The sequence below is a fragment of the Leucopleurus acutus genome (genome assembly GCF_964270905.1).
Source record: "Leucopleurus acutus genome assembly, chromosome: 5".
Classification (NCBI taxonomy): Eukaryota; Metazoa; Chordata; class Mammalia; order Artiodactyla; family Delphinidae; genus Leucopleurus; species Leucopleurus acutus.
This window is the reverse complement of record NC_139147.1, coordinates 77,521,034-77,537,473: the sequence shown is the minus strand read 5'-3', so window position 1 is coordinate 77,537,473 and position 16,440 is coordinate 77,521,034. Positions and strand designations below refer to the sequence as shown.

Sequence of the window (16,440 nt, the reverse complement as noted above, 5' to 3'; positions counted from 1 at the left end):
ATGGTGACTTTCTCTTTTCCCTTTCGTTCCTGAACCGTTTTCCAAACGATGCATGGGCTGTGAAGGCGGGAAGGGGAAGAAGGAAGCATGTAGAGAGATTTACACTTCACCTCATTGGCTTAGCTGAGGTTAGCTGAAAGAGATGTGCAGAGAAAATGGTTGAGCTTCTGAGAACATTCTCAATAGGTGGTTCCTTTTCAAACCTGACATACATCGGGGTTGTCTAGAGGTGGAGGCTTGTTCATTTGTTCCCTTTCCCTGACATGAATCTGCCTCCACGTCTGCCTCACCTGAAGGTATATCCGTTTCCCTGGACAATGAACAGGGTAGGCAGTAGAACCCATTCATATCTGTTAATCTTGGTAACTTTTTAAGTACCTAGCACAAATAAAGCCTCAGGATGCCATATAAAGGAAAGAATATTTGAGAGGCATTAAATATACTTAGAACAGTGCTTTTCAAACTTTTCCACCAAAATTTCCCTAAAAAGCAAATGAATACCACATCTCTGGGAATCTAAGAGTATAATCAAAAGCACCCTACCATTACTGCAAAATTTCTTTCAAATCCACTTTTTCTCTGAAAGTTCATGTACATTTTGCATTTTACTTCACAATATACCAATTTTCCTTTTACAACAGATTAATTTTGTTTTTCCTCTGGAAAAAAAAAAAAACCTTGAAAAAAATTGAGGGTCCTTCTGAAAAATAACCATTTTAAGGCTTAGTACTTTGGCTACTTTTTTTCCTGAGGTCCCTTTTTAGCTTCCAGGCTTTATTTTAGTTTTTAAACTCCCATCTGAGTTGTGAATTTTTTTTTTAAAGATAGTTTCCTACTATTTAATAGTACATTGGCTTTCCTAGGTCTTCCATAACAAAATACCACAGACTGGGTGGCTTAAACAATGGAAATATGTTTTCTCATAATTCTGGAGGCTAGAATTCCAAGATTAAGGTGTCAACAGGGTTGGTTTCATTCCTCTCTCCTTGGCTTGTAGATAGACATCTTCTCTCCATATCTTCACATCATTTCACCTCTGTGTCTCTGTGTCCTAATCTCCTCTTCTTATAAGAGCATCAGTTATATTGGATAAAGGCCCACCCATATTACCTCATTTTACCTTAATTACCTCTTTCAAGACCTATCTCCAAATACAGTCGCATTCTAAGGTATTCAACTTCAACATATGAATTTGGGGTGTGGGACACAATTCAGCCCATAGTGATAGAGCTGGATGACATAACAATAACAGAAGAGCATAACAGAATAATAATGTAAGCCCAGACCTTCTTCTGAATGCTCCTTGTCTCTCATGGATGTTATAACTGTTCTCTGATGGAGAACTATGACTATGTTTTGATAAATTTAAACAATGTTCTGATTTAGTGAAAAAGGACTTCTCTATCACAGAAAAAAGCATATTGATCACTGTGGCTTTGGGAGTCCCTTGTAACCTTTTAAGTCCCTTCTGAGGCCTTTACCCCTTCTATTTAATTTTGTTGGAGTGAACTCTAGACTGGGATGTGAGCTTCCAAGGAGCCTGCAATACGCATGTGTCCATTGTTTATGCCATAATACAGTTTTGGTATCTATACCCACACAATGAGAAAGCTGGCCTAAATGTTCTTTGAGCTCCTTTTCATCTTTGGCAATTGTTAATCTAGTAACATTTCACACATACACCTTGGCAGATACCTGGGGAAGGGTCATCAGTAGCTTTTTGGTTGACCTTGGTCTCTACTATGCATTCTAGTGCTTCAGTATCTCTCTTTTTTTTTTTTTCCTTAGCAACCCACTACTTCTTTAGAACTCTCCTCCAAACTTTTCCAGCCTTCTTTTATATTATAGGAACAGGGCTCATGACTATCTAGGCCTGAGTATACCTTTAGTGTTATTTATCAATTTCCAGATTGCCATCTCTTCAGTTTACCTGTCTGCCTATCTTCTAAAGAAAATTTTAATTAAACTTATCTGGTGGGGGTACCAGAAGCTTCCCATTGTCCTGTGGTGATTCCTAAACTGAGAATGACCTTAAACTGAATCATGTGAAATCATAGGCCTGATGTCATTAAGAAAATAAAGTTAAGATTCATCCTCTAGGATTTTACTGCTTGTATTCTTGCTTCAGTACCTCTATTAAGATAACATCCAGATTTGACTTACGGAGCTGGAAAAGTCAGTCCATTCATTGTTCATCACTTGATTTTATAGTCAGGAAGTGTATCTTATTAAGCTGAAATTTACCTTCTATAACTTCCACCTATAGGATACTTCTACTTGGAAGACCTTTTGTTATCTGTAGGTAAAGATTGTGCCTGCCACTCTCCCTTTCCACCCTTAAACACTCTCTCCTCCCATCCTGGGGAGGGTAATGAATTCTCCCACACTTTCCATTGGATTTAGTCTTAATTCATGAGTTATTGAGTATATAATATGTCTTAAATAGAAATCACAAAAAGGGGTGGACAATGAATGACCCATTTACATACCACCCTAAAAAATCAGTTATTTTATTATCTATACTCCCTTTATTATTTTCATATATGTAATACAGTTTTATGTATATTCCATGTATCCAACAAATATTTATTCAGGGCCTACTGAAAGTTTAGGCACTGCACTAGATGAAAGAAATAAAAGAAAACACATATGGTCGTGACTTTGTGTGAACCATGATAAATTCAATCAAGGAATTGTCCAAGGTGCTGAGAGGATGAGAGTCCTAATTTAGATATGGGGTGTGTAGAGAATGACATAGACCTCAGTGTGAAAGGTAGGATGATGGGAAAAGAAGAAGCCCCCAGGCAAATGAAATGACTTACACAAACATTAAAGGTATAAATACAGTTCCCCGCCATCTTTTTTTTTCTTTTTTTAAAGATTTTTTTTTGATGTGGACCATTTTTAAAGTCTTTATTGACTATGTCTTCTGTTTTATATTTTGGTTTTTTGGCCACAAGACACGTGGGGTCTTAGCTCCCCGATCAGGGATCAAACCCACAACCCCTGCACTGGAAGGCGAAGTCTTAACCACTGAACCGCCAGGGAAGTCCCTCCCCAGCCATCTTAACATGTTTTATGTGTTTGTTAGTTTTTTCCTTCATGCTTGATTTTTTTATATATGTGTACAATAACTTTGGATGGTTGTACCATGATTTTTTTTTTTACAGTCTTCCTTTTCATACGTTTTTCTACTGATTCCAATATCTTCCTTGCTGATATAACACAGGATGGGCAGTTTTGATCATGTGCTCTCTCTATTCTCACTTTTCCTACGTCTATCATGTGAAAAAATCTCCAGAAATAAGCTTACAAGGGAAAAGGCTCAGGCTTTTTAAAACGTTTTTGGAAACATATTTAATTTTCCAGAACTCGTTTATACCATTATCAACCATGAGTTAATATGCTGTTCTTACCTGTGCCTTACCAGTACTGAGTGTTATTAAGAATGTTTTAAGGATAAAATTAAACATTATATACATGAATATATACACACACATACATATGTATGTTTAGGAACATATCTAAAAATCTAAATAGTTTATCAATAGTAGCTAATTGTGTCTGTTTTTATTCTGTTGTGTCAGTTGTTGTAGAAAATACCTCCATAACACATTTAATTGTTACATGAACTTAATATATACATAAAGTCTCAATACACAGCAGTACTTCACTTAGCTCATTTTAATGTGTTTGCTGCATCAAAACAAATGCAAATGAGACTGCCCATTCATTGCATATTTTTCTTTTCAGGAACACTACATATTGCAGCAAAGTTGCATTTCCTCTGGAAGTGGTTCAAAAAGATAGCTGCTTCAATTCTCCCATGAAACTTCCTGTGCATAGATTATATTTAGAATATGGTGTTCAGAAGATCACTTGTCCAAACATCGATGGATTTTTTCCTTCTAGTGTCAAGCCAACCATCACTTGGTATATGGTAAGCAAACTAGAAGGCATTTACCCTCTCTAAAATGACAATGATTATTTGTTGAGTTAATATAGAAACTGAGATTTTTCTCATCATCATTTCCTCCTTAATAACTTTATACAAATCTTTTACTGCTTCCTCACTTTGTACCATTTTAAAGGAAGTGGTGGAGATGCTTTGCCTCAACCCACCATGTCTTAAATTACATTCACTGGACTACCAGAAGTACCTTATTTCTATTAACTTCCTGTGAAATACAATTTGAGAAATATTGCCCACTTCTACTCACTGCTGAGTGAAGTCAGAAGCTGCTAATTCATCTGGTGAATTTCAGCTCTTTGGTTAATAAGTACTGTATTTGATTATTTGTATGTGTTTTCACGTTTGCCTTCCTTTGTGGGCACGGTGGATCTGTGGTCTATCACACATCTGAGAGCTTTGGAAAGTATTTAATCAAAATATGAAAGTGTTGGAAGGTGACACTTGGGGCAGCAGCATAGTTTTCTAATCTCTTCAAATATCCACCTGAGCCAAAGCCAAAAACTCCTGAAAAACATTTAAAACAAAACTCAGTGACAAGTTATCCATAAGAATCACTTTCAGTAAAATAAGTGAGATAAATCACCAGTACAACCCATATAGAATCAGAGTCTATAGAGAAGGAAGCTGATGGAAATAATATGGCATCTGGCAGGCTCAGGAAGAGGAGAAACCCCAAAAAGCCAGTGGGTGAAGCAATTTGAGAATAGCAGCCGAAATGTTGCTCTCTAATAGAGAGTGAGTCCAAGCAGCCTATAGCACGATATTTTGAAGGAATTGGAATAGTTCTAGTGCCTCGGAACTCCGAAAAACAGCCACCCACACTGAGGAAAAACTGCTAGGAGTGGAATCAAAATAAACAGGATCAGGGTCATGTAGACGAAGGAAGGAGAACCTGCTGAGAATGGAGGAGCCGAACAGAATCAGGAAATCTCAAGACTGTAGTTTTGAAGAAGGATCTCTGTGAAATTGGAAAATCCTGCCAAATCATAAAGGTCAGGAAAACTAGTTTTACATAATAATGAGCAACAAAAAGAATCAAGGTAAAATCCCATTCGAAGCTATAAGGAAAAAAGGAGATTGAGAGTCCGCCTGCCGATGCAGGGGACACGGGTTCGTGCCCCAGTCCGGGAAGATCCCACATGCCGCGGAGTGGCTAGGCCCGTGAGCCATGGCCGCTGAGCCTGCGCGTCCGGAGCCTGTGCTCTGCAACGGGAGAGGCCACAACAGTGAGAGGCCCAAGTACTGCAAAAAAAAAAAAGGAGAATAAGAAGTAGAATAACATTTCTATAGAAAAAAATAAAAGCATTCCAGAACGACCTATTGCAACCTACTGTTTCAAAAATTGGCACAAAGACATTAAGAAGTGATGCAAGATGAGAGAGGATAACAAATAAAAATTAGAAAATTCCAGAAATTATACAACTCAGTAAAAACTTAGAAGAAAATTAATTATTTCAGAAATAAATCTAAACTAAGAGGAGCAAATAGAAAATAAACACAACAAATAATACCTTAAGATTAAAAGAAAGTGGAATGGAGAAAAAATGTTGATCAAAAATAAATGATGAATAAAAATAAAAAGGTCAGAATGGATATACCAATATCATATAAAGTAGACTGTAAGATGATTAATATTATCAGAGATAGAAAGGACTTTTCAGAATAGTAAAAAGGTCAACTCATCAGGAAGGCATGAAAATAATAAAAAAGTATATATGCTTAATAACAGTGCTTCAAAATACATGAAGGAAAAGTTGACAAAATTAAAAGAAGAAATAGACAATTCTATAATCCTAGTTGAAAACTTTAGTATCTGTCTCTGTTTAAGCCATTAATGAAGTGACTTAGGGAGCCAACTTTAAGAGTTTTTCATTGGCCAAAGATGGAACAATTTAAACTTTAGTAAGGATATTAATTGCAATAGGTCGAATCTCATGAATTAAATTTAAATCCATAAGTTCATAATGATATTTCAAAATATGGCCACATTTGGATGAGAATAGGAAATAAAAACGTTACCTTGAAAACCGGTAAATAAAGGCGAAAAAAAGCCAAGATTTTATTTTGCCTTTTCTATAAGAAATGTATTGATATATTGAGTAATGACATAGTGCAGGGAAGTGTATTTTTATAAAAGTATATAATCACTTTGCAAACCCCAATGAATTACTAAATCTAAGCATTATGCATCATTGACTGTTAATATCATAAGGAGAGAAACAGCCACTTTTCTTCTGATGAAAGAACACAATATTACCTATAATTGTGCCAAATGGATTCAATCTGAGTCTGATAAAACCTTTGGATCCTGCTGCCATTTTGCAGGAAATATAGAGAACAGAGGAATGTATTGATCTGCACCATGAGTTTGCAAGCAGCAAAATCTAAATTGTGAGACACACTACAGGCCAAATGTCTTGTGTTAGTCAACAGATAAATTGCAAAAAAAGAAAGGCATAGAGTGGGAATGTATAGATTAAAAGAAACGTAAAACAGTTATAACACTAGAGTGGATGAGAATATAGTATCTAAGGACATATATGAGTGATAAAATCGTACATGAAAACAAGGAAGTGACTTCTCTATGACGGTATAGATAGTTGCTAGTTTGGGGGATAGTAAAGAAGGTGTGATTGACATGGGGCATGTGGACGGCTTTCAAGGGTGACTGGTAATGTTCTATTCCTGGACCTGAGTGGTGGTTTTAAAAGTATTTGCTTTATACTAATTCATTAACTCACACATATGTTTTGAGTGTTTTTCATATATGCTTCATTCTATAGTAAAATGATTAAGAGGAAGGGAGATGATAGGAAAGGAAGGGGAGGTAGAGGAGACTGATTTAAGATATATAACAACAAATTGCAATGCATGGACCTTAAGTGGATCATGTTTTATTCAAACAAACTATAAAACATGTTATGAGAAAGTCAGGGAAATATAAACACATACAGAATATTGATGATATCAATAAGTTATTATTACTTTTCAAATTATGATAATGGTAATGTAGTTATGTTTTCGGGAGGGGTCTTGTCATTTAGAAGTACACACAGAAATATTTACAAATTAAATTGTATAATGTCTGTGATTTGCTTTGAAATAATACTGGGATGCAGTGAGTGGGTATAGATGAAATAAGACATAGCCTGAATTGGTACTTTTGACTAGAGATATGGGTACAGGGATCACTGTTTATTCTATGATTGTACTTTTCCATAGTAAAAAGGATTAAAAGAATTATATTAACAATTTGACATCAATAAGTGTAATATGTCTTCTGGTTAAAAAATTATGTTCATCTATTTATCTGCAACAAGGTCTCTCATTTCTAATGAGATCCTATTCACTTTTTCTATATTTTGAATACTTTATGGTCTGAAAAAAGAATTTTACTTTTATACATATTCTATTATTTTCTCCTCTTTTTCCTCATGTATTCCCTCTGCCTGGAACATCCTCTTTTTCTCCTTTAGAACAAATCAAATTCTACACCTTTGTAAAATGTTCCCTGTACTCTCCAGCTGAAATAAATTTTCCCTCATATACCCTCAATTAGCTATTTATTTGTAACTGTTTCAATGTCACTTTTCACTTCCTTTATTGTTTTATAACCATTTATTCGTGCATATATTCAATACATACTTGTTGAAGATCAACTGTATTCAATGCAATATATCTGGGGTCTGGTGGGTACACGGTAATGAATGTGATATGTGCCCTCCCCAACATAGTCCCAAAGGATCTCAGTTTAATTCACACAAATTTATAAATAAGAATTCCTGTTCTTATCAAAAAGTAGAATTCTAAGTTCTACAAGAGTGTCAAAGAGAATTTATTGTTGGTTTTAAGAGGAGGGACAGATTTACATGCAGGTATTCTATGAGATGGACTGTATCTTGAGGGCAAAATTATGCCATATCCATCTCTGTATCTCCAATGATTCCCAGACTTCTGGTTTTCCTGAATGGACTGATGTCGGTGCTATTAACCAAGGTATGAAATAGCAGAGGAGGAAGAGGTTTGGGGATCAAGTAATGAATTTAGATCATGTCATATTGAGTTAGATTTATCTGTGTGACATCTAGGTGGCAGTGACCAATAGGTAGTGGCTACATGTGTATGGGTCTGGAGCTTATAAAAAAAAAAAATCAAAGCTGGAGACAGAGAATTGGATACATCTATGTGATAGTTGAAGCTCTTAAGAAGACAAACTAAAGTGAGAAGAGAAAAGGGCTAAGATAAAAATTTGGAGAGAATGTTTATGGGGTGAATGAAAGCACAAAGCCTGGAAAGAAGACCAAGAAAAAAAAGTCATGGTGGTAAAACCATTACCATGGCAGATAACCAACAATGTGCAGATGACTAAAGAGGATAACCAGTAACCAGCCAGCCTTTCTATTCTCTGATTATGAAAAGGTTGCTATGGATGTGTGTTATACTGCTTTTCATTTCTTTACGTTTTGGTAATTGACACCTTTACTCCTAAGAGTGCTTCCATGTTGGGAACAAAATAAGGGTTCTTGGTAGCTGCATTTTCCTATCACTGTGTAGCAATGATGCTATTGTTTTTTGCTTTCCACCTCTACAGTCACTCCCTGCATCCACCAAGGTATTTGACCTTCCTACAGTAGTCCTCTTTCAGTTGTTATCAGCTGAATTCCCTACCTTGACATTGTAGAAATGGTCTCTTTTAGTAATACAAATAACCTATGAGAGTTAAAAGACACATTAATCAGTTCCAGCAAATTTGCTTCCCTGTTAGCGGAAGGATGAAAACTGATGAATTGAAAGAAGGAAAAGGAAACTAACATTTCTTGCATTTTACTAGTGCAATACATTGTGCTACGTACTTTATATGTTATCGTATGTAATACTCATCACATTCCTTCAAGGTAGATATCATCCTTGTATAGATTAGGAAACAGATGTTTGGAGACATAAACAATAATAGTTAACATTTATTGAGCACAGTAATTCTTCTAAATGCTTTAATAATTTCACTCATTATCGATATCTCAACGTGAGGTGGACTCTCTTGTTTTCTCCCTTTTGTAGTCAAGGAAACTGAGGTGTAGAGTGGTTGAGTGATTTGTCCAAGATTCAGCACTATGCAATCTGTATCAAGAGCCCAGACTTTTACATTATCTTATATAATTTGCTCAAAATAATCCAGCTGATAATAGGAGAATCTGGAATTTTAGGCCAGTTCTGTGTGGTTCCAAGACCTATGCTCTCCAGAAATGGCACAAAGAGGGTAGTCTAGTCTTTACTTCTGGGGGGTAGGGCACTTTGAAGGGCAGAGCAATCTTTGAACACAGATTGGGTTGTAGGCTGGACTGTGGAACATAAGGAAACCTGTGAAAAGAGAACCCTGGAAAATCATAAGGCGCTCAGAATAGCTGAGATTGGAGGGAACAGAAAATCTAAAGTTTGTATTTTAGAATCTTAGGTTAATGGGGCAGGATTGAACTTTTCTTCCTCTGCATGTCTTCTCTTCTCTCATCCTGTCTTCTGCATGGCATGGTTCTTCATTCAGTGCCCAGAATTCACAGTTCTCTAGTTCAACAATCCTGGAGTCAAATTGATGTTCAGTAAATGTTGAGGAAGCCAGGGTTTGTAACCAGCCTGGAAAGCAAAACATGGTTAGTAAGTGATTTACTGAATTTCAAATAGCCAGCTTCTAAAATAACTTCTGGAACACAGCATGTATGTAAATTGCAGGCTGCCTGTTTATTCACAGGGTCTTCCAAATATATAGTAGTAAGGACACAGGTAAGCGTGATCTTGTTGTTGTTTTTACTATTATTATGAAATGTATTCAAAGACCTGAGCTTTAAAATATGGCGAGCCATCTTAACATCCATATTACTGGATTATTTCTCTTTCTCATTGTTATAATTAGGTATTGGAATTATTTTTCCTAAAGACACTTATAAAAACAAAGTCAGTTTTCCCCTTCTTACTAAGGATCAGAGGGACCACTTTATCGGGTGCTTTGGATGTTACGTTTATAGCAGCTGCTGAAATGCTCTCAATTGCTATTTAGCAGAGTAGATATCATTCTGGATATCAATTTTCAAAAAGCTGGTTGTCCTTGTCCTCAGTGTGATCATTAAAATTGGTATTTTACATCCACCTTTAATTTTCAGTGTGAAATTAAGCAGAATTGTTCAGGTATTGTTTATAAATCTCTCTCAGAAAATAGGAAAATCTTTGCTTTTTCTGACAAAGTGCCATTAGGAAAGCACATTTCTGAAACAGTGCCAGGCTTGGCCTTCTTGTTGGCATAGCACATATGGTTGGAAAGTTAGTCCAAGGTCTATCTAATAGACTTTATTTTTAAAGTGCTTGTTTCAATTTGATCTGACAGCTTAGTTTGGTTTTTTATCTCCTCCCTTTTCCTAAAGTCCCTATATAGTGATTTTTAACCTTTGGTATGAAGGAAGTGAGTATCATATTTTCTTTCCAAACTATACATATTTAATTTAATATACATATTTAATTCCATATTTTCTTTCCAAACTATACATATTTAATTATGTATGTATGCATATATACACATAGCATTCTACATGTAATTTCAGGGCTTCTGAGGACCTAAGATTCATCTTTTAAACTGAAACTCAGTTCAGATATCTGTGAAACCTTGAGGTTCAGTTAGGCTGAGTGAATCACCCACTCTACATTTTGACAGCACTTAATTTATATCTCATTTTTGTTACTATAATGATTGCATAGCATCTTTGTTACTATAATGATTGCATTTCTCTCTTCTGTACTAAGTAGTGACTTCTCTCCTTTGCTTTCCCTTGACTATCAAGTGCATATCACAAAACTGAACCAATATACTTTATATTTAGGAATTGATTAAATAATTGAATGAATTAGACTGGACTAGAAAATTCCATGGAAATAAGGGCCATTTCTGTTTTTACTGGCTACTTACTGTATGCCCAGCTTCTAACACAGTGCCTGGCACATAGGGGAGATTTCATAAGTATCTATCGCATAGATACAGTTCAGCTGTGTCTATGCATGACATAGTTCTGCTCATTGAAAGTGACTGATGTATAAAACTCTTATGAGTCTTTGTGAACAAGTGTGGTGTATTTTATAACAACTTAATCTTGGAAGCAAAAATGTCAATAGATATTTCTAACTGTTTTAACCTCATATCTCAGTTTAACTCTTTGTATCCTTACTTCCACTTTCCACACCCATCCTACAACTCACCCATCCCATGTCTTATAAGTCTATATACTCACCTTTTTATTATCATTTGCATGCCACATGAGCTTGCAGCTCCATGTCTATGTCTTTGCTTCTCTGGTTCAGTGCATATTTTTAATCATGCAACACCAAAGTATTGAGCGTTTACCACGTGTCTAGTATTGGGCAAGTTGCTGGCTATGCAGATACAGTACTCATCCACCCGCCCGACCACTTTACCCCATAGAAGTAAATGTTCTGGAGAAAGAGATAAGTGAAAAGAGGTCATTATAATAAAGTTAGTTAAGTACTAACATGGAGGGCAAAATGCTATAAGAGTGAAGGGAAGTTGTTTACACTTTTTCCTGTCCCTGGAGCGTCCTTCTCCGTGTCTGCCCTCCTCCTGAATAACTGTTAATAATCTACACATCCTTTAAGATCCAGTTCAGATCTTCTTTCTCCATGAAGAGTTTCTAAATGTTTTCTGTTTGGTCTTCTTCCTCCACTTCCCCACCCCAATATGCCTTTCACAGCATTTGTTGCAATCCTCTACTGGACTGCTTACTTACAGGTTAAGAACTGTGTCTTTTCCATCCTTGTGTCTTAACATAGTTCTTTAAAAGTTGTAGGTTTACTGAATGGGCATATTTGTTCTTATTTAGTCATGCCATCCCCTCACCCACACCCCGTACCTCACCACATGATTTATTTCCTCTCAAGGATCTCAAAATCATTTCTTATGCTGTGCTTTACCTATATACTGCAGTAGGTTGCCATGGCTACCATTATGTGGTTGAAAAGTTGCTCTCCTATTTAACTTCTCTCTTTTAAATTCAGAATGAGGAACTGATGGCTCAACTAAATGAATGACTTGTCTTCTGGTCAGACAAGTGTTTGCTTCATAGTGGAATCCACTTACTGTTAACCCATTTCTTATATTTGGAAACATGTTTTTATTATTCTTTGGGTATTGAGATCTTTGTTCATATCTTTTTTTTTTTTCCTGGATTCCAAATAAATGATTTTCAAATCATCAAAAAGTTTGCAGGATTTATTTTCAGGAATAGTTTATTATGTTTAAAAATGCCCTTTGTGTCTTAGGCCCATGAAGGGCCTAGAGAAGCAGCTGCTTATAAGAAGTAGAGAGAGCTCATCAGATACTACAGACTAAGGTTAATGGGTATTTATAGTTCAACAATGCCCTGAAGCTACCCTTACCACATACATAAACACTTATAATGTAAAATATTTTCTTCGTTTCCTTTTCTAACATAAGTCTAATAGCTTTTAATTATTTTTCTTTTTTTATTTCTTTTTTTTTTTTAGTTAATTTAATTTTTCATGGTCAGATTTTTCTGAATAGTAGATTAGACCCCAAAGTTTTCCATTACTTTTTATGGAATATTCCTCAATTTGAAATAATTTTCTAGACAAATCAGCTCCAGGAAAAACCTGTCCTTGGCCTACATTTTTATCTTACCTTATGGAAAGAAGAGAAAATCCCAGAGAACCTGACTTACAGCACGGACGCATAGGCCCAACGATAGTCTTAGGCCCATCCAGCCCAAATTTCAAGTTCATCCTCAAGAGTCTGGAATAAGGTGAAGAGAAAGGGGGAGCTGGCAAGAGATCAACACACACCTGTTTTATAACATTTTCCTTGCTATTTAGATGTGTCAGATTCCATTTTTCTGTTAATGATAAGCCCATGAGGGTGGATTCTTTGTTCTATTCAGTGCTGTACTCTCGGAACCTCAAAAAGTGCCTGGCATGCGGTTTATTGATTAATACTCAAGGGTGAATGAATGAATGAATGAATGAGAAGACTTTGAGTCAGAAACATTTCTTTATATTTGTAGCACATACTATGACTCCTAAAATGTGTTTGAAATAGTTTTTACATAAATGATATTTGGTGAGTAAAAAAAAAAAGGTTTTTTTAACATTTTATTAAGAAGTACTGTTGACAAGTTTAGTATTAATAGCTAACTTCTCATACTGAAAAGTATGCTTTTCCAGTGTACCACTAATTGTAAGAATCAGCCTCATATAAGAGTCACATCACACTATTAACACTGGGCCTGGCCCCAGATAGGTCAGGACCACAGTGTAATGTGAGACAGTGTCAGTTGGGATTAAGAGCAAGGGCTACAAAACACGTAGATCTAGGTTTAAATTCCAGCTCTGACACTGCTTGGCTCTATGATAACGGCAATCGCTTAACCTTTATAGTCCTTTGTATTTTCATCTATAAAATGGGCATAAGAGCATTCCAAATTTGCTAAGTTTGGAATAAGGGTTGGATGTAATAATGGAGTATACCTAAGCACAGGTCTCAGTATAATTTTTTCAGCCTCAAGTAATGGATGAAAACTGGTGTTCATTCTTGGTTAAGAAGCTAGTGAAAGACCTTTACTCAACTGTGTAAAAAACTGAGTTTTAGCTCTGCGCTGTGTTACCTAGAATATCTCTTTATCTCATTTTTTTCCACCTGAAAACTAGGGCATATTTAGTCTGATCTGTCTACTTCACAAGGACTTAAGAACAGCTAAGCTAACACATGAAAGAGGCAAATAGCTTTGAACTGTTTAAATGAAAGGTGCCAGAAAAATCAAATAGAGTTCTATAGATAGTCTAAACTCAAGTTAAACCAAATCTGGCATAAATTTATTATAGGAGTACAGGGCTTTATGGCCTTATACTTTGTAATAACCTTAGAGTATTAAAATATTGTGCTGATGTGACAATTTTCTAGAGTCACTGCTTATCAAAACAGGATAAATTGTATTCAGAAAAATAACTGAGTAGATGTCATTGTCCTCTTGATGATCATCTCCATGAATCAAAAGTTGAGCACTACTCCTAAAAGGTGTTATTTCCTGTGACAAGGAATTACAAAATGTGCCATTTAGTGTAACTGTCATATTTCAAAACACATGCTCCAGGAATTGAAGTAAGAAAACCTTGAGGATACAAGAATTAAAGTTAAATATGTGAACACAGGAAATTGAAAGTACAGCCTGGTAGTAGAGTCCCAGAATATCAAAGATCAAGAGGACCCAATTCTTTTTGTCATAGATGAAGTATTGATTTTTAAAAGACAAACACAAGTTTTTCTAAAAGTAAATGTTCAATGCATATTTTTGTCAAATATGATGTATTGATTTTTTTCTTGAAAAGAAAAAAGTAAAATGATATAGCCAATTAGTGGGGCTGAGAGATTCAAAACAGGATTCTAGTTATGTTGAATGAGATATTTTAACCTCAAAATTTTAAAAAAAAACAACATAGTTATATGAAAATATGAGTTGGAGCACAAATAAACTCTTAACTCTTGGTAAGACTCATAAGATATATTTTATTTTTAAATTCTGGAGTCTGTACTATTCAACTAAAAAAATGGGATAAGTAGAAGGAAAACAAAGAAGTTTGGAAATAACTGATACAGTGATTCACAGAATGATCAAGAATGCCAAAAACAGACATCTAAAACAGTGCCTAGTTTGTCAGAGTGACTGTATTTCTGAATTAACATAATCAGTGAAAAAACATAGAAAAATGAAAAAAAACACGTTTTTTTAAGTAGCAGGGTATACATTTACTTAAGTTGCCTTAATCACTTTTTGAAACTTTAATCTTGCTTTACTATTAACTTGGAATTCCCAGAATTTGAATACTAGATCTTGAGACAGGAAGCTTGTGCTTTTGAATTCATATTTCAGTTAAGAATGTTAATTTTCCTCTTGCAGAAATGATAATAAAAATTACTGCATTCATTCTTTGCAGAAACATCATCAAATACATGACCAAAATAGTTTTGTAAAAAGTATAGCCAGCATAGATATTTCTACATTCTGTGCAAAGTTAGATGTGTATGCATATATTTGTTTGTATACTTTCTATGCATGTATCTAAATAGTAAACATCTTTTCCTTTACTTCTTCTTAGGGCTGTTATAAAGTACACAACTTTAATAATGTAATACCCGAAGGCATGAACTTGAGTTTTATCATAGCCATGGTTTCAAATAATGGAGATTACACATGTGTTGTTACATATCCAGAAAATGGACGTACCTTCCATCTCACCAGGACTCAGACTGTAAAGGTGGTAGGTAAGCATGATTTGTATTAAGTGCGCACAGCAATACTTTTGTTTCGGCTCTTAAGAGTTTATTACAAACAAGTGTGTAAATTCTGAAAGAAAAGCGGGTTATCTTTTACCTTCACCGCACTATTCCCAAGGCCTCAGCAATTCCACCTAGATACTAGGCATTTAACAACTATTGTTCTACTGAATGAATATGTGGATGAATGAAGTAAAGGCAGCTTGGAGAGTGAAAAGAGTGCGGACATATCTGTGTTCAAATTATACCATTGCCATTTATTAGCACTATGACTTGCCTGTACTCTAGGACTACAACAACCTAACATTTAGTATAGTTCAGAATATTAGAAATAATATGCATATTATGCTAATGCAGTTCCAGGCAAGCAGTAGAAACTCAATGAATATTAGTTAATACTGTTGTCAAAAAAATGTATTTTACTTGAATTAGGTAAAATATGTCTTTTATGTACTGGAACTTCTGTAGCGATTGCTGGTAGTGCTCAACCATTGCTTTCTTTGGGGGTGAGAAACTAGAGAAGTGGAAAGGACAGTGTCTAGGCAGAGTCAACAGACTCCCATCAGACCTAGAAATCAAGAGAACCAGTGTCAGGATAGGTGGCATTTAGAGGAGAACCCTAAATACTACTGCACCCACTGTATTAAAAATGACAGGGCTTCCCTGCTGGCGCAGTGGTTGAGAGCCCGCCTGCCGATGCAGGGGACGTGGGCTTGAGCCCTGGTCCGGGAACATCCCACATGCCACGGAGCAGCTGGGCCCATGCGCCACAGCTGCTGAGCCTGCACTGTGGAGACCGCAAGCCACAACTACTGAGCCCGCGTGCCTAAAGCCCGTGCTCCGCAGCAAGAGAAGCCACTGCAATGAGAAGCCCGCGCACCGCAACGAAAATTAGCCCCCGCTCGCTGCAACTAGAGGAAGCCCGCGAACAGCAATGAGGACCCAGTGCAGCTAAAAGTAAATAAATAAAAATAAATAAATTTATAAAAAAGAAAAAAAAATGACAGCATATCAGAGTGAGATTTTTTCATACCCCATCTTTTAATAGATGGAAACATTGAGTCCCAACAACAGAAACTAACCTGCTTAGAGAAGCTCCCTGAGTTAGTGGAAAAAGTAATTCTAAATC

At 35.9% G+C, this 16,440-nt stretch overlaps 1 protein-coding gene across 3 annotated transcripts in view; it reads left to right on the top strand.

The window, feature by feature from the left end:
* IL1RAP (interleukin 1 receptor accessory protein) overlaps positions 1 to 16,440 on the top strand; it is a gene marked incomplete at its 3' end in the record, with an annotated part of 125,062 nt that overhangs the window by 78,416 nt on the left and 30,206 nt on the right. For all 3 annotated transcript variants that reach the window (XM_082839401.1, XM_082839402.1, XM_082839403.1), the window contains exons 4-5: positions 3,754 to 3,940; positions 15,134 to 15,299. In XM_082839401.1, the coding sequence (XP_082695527.1) occupies positions 3,754 to 3,940; positions 15,134 to 15,299 (353 nt within the window). The remainder of the gene's footprint in view (positions 1 to 3,753; positions 3,941 to 15,133; positions 15,300 to 16,440) is intronic.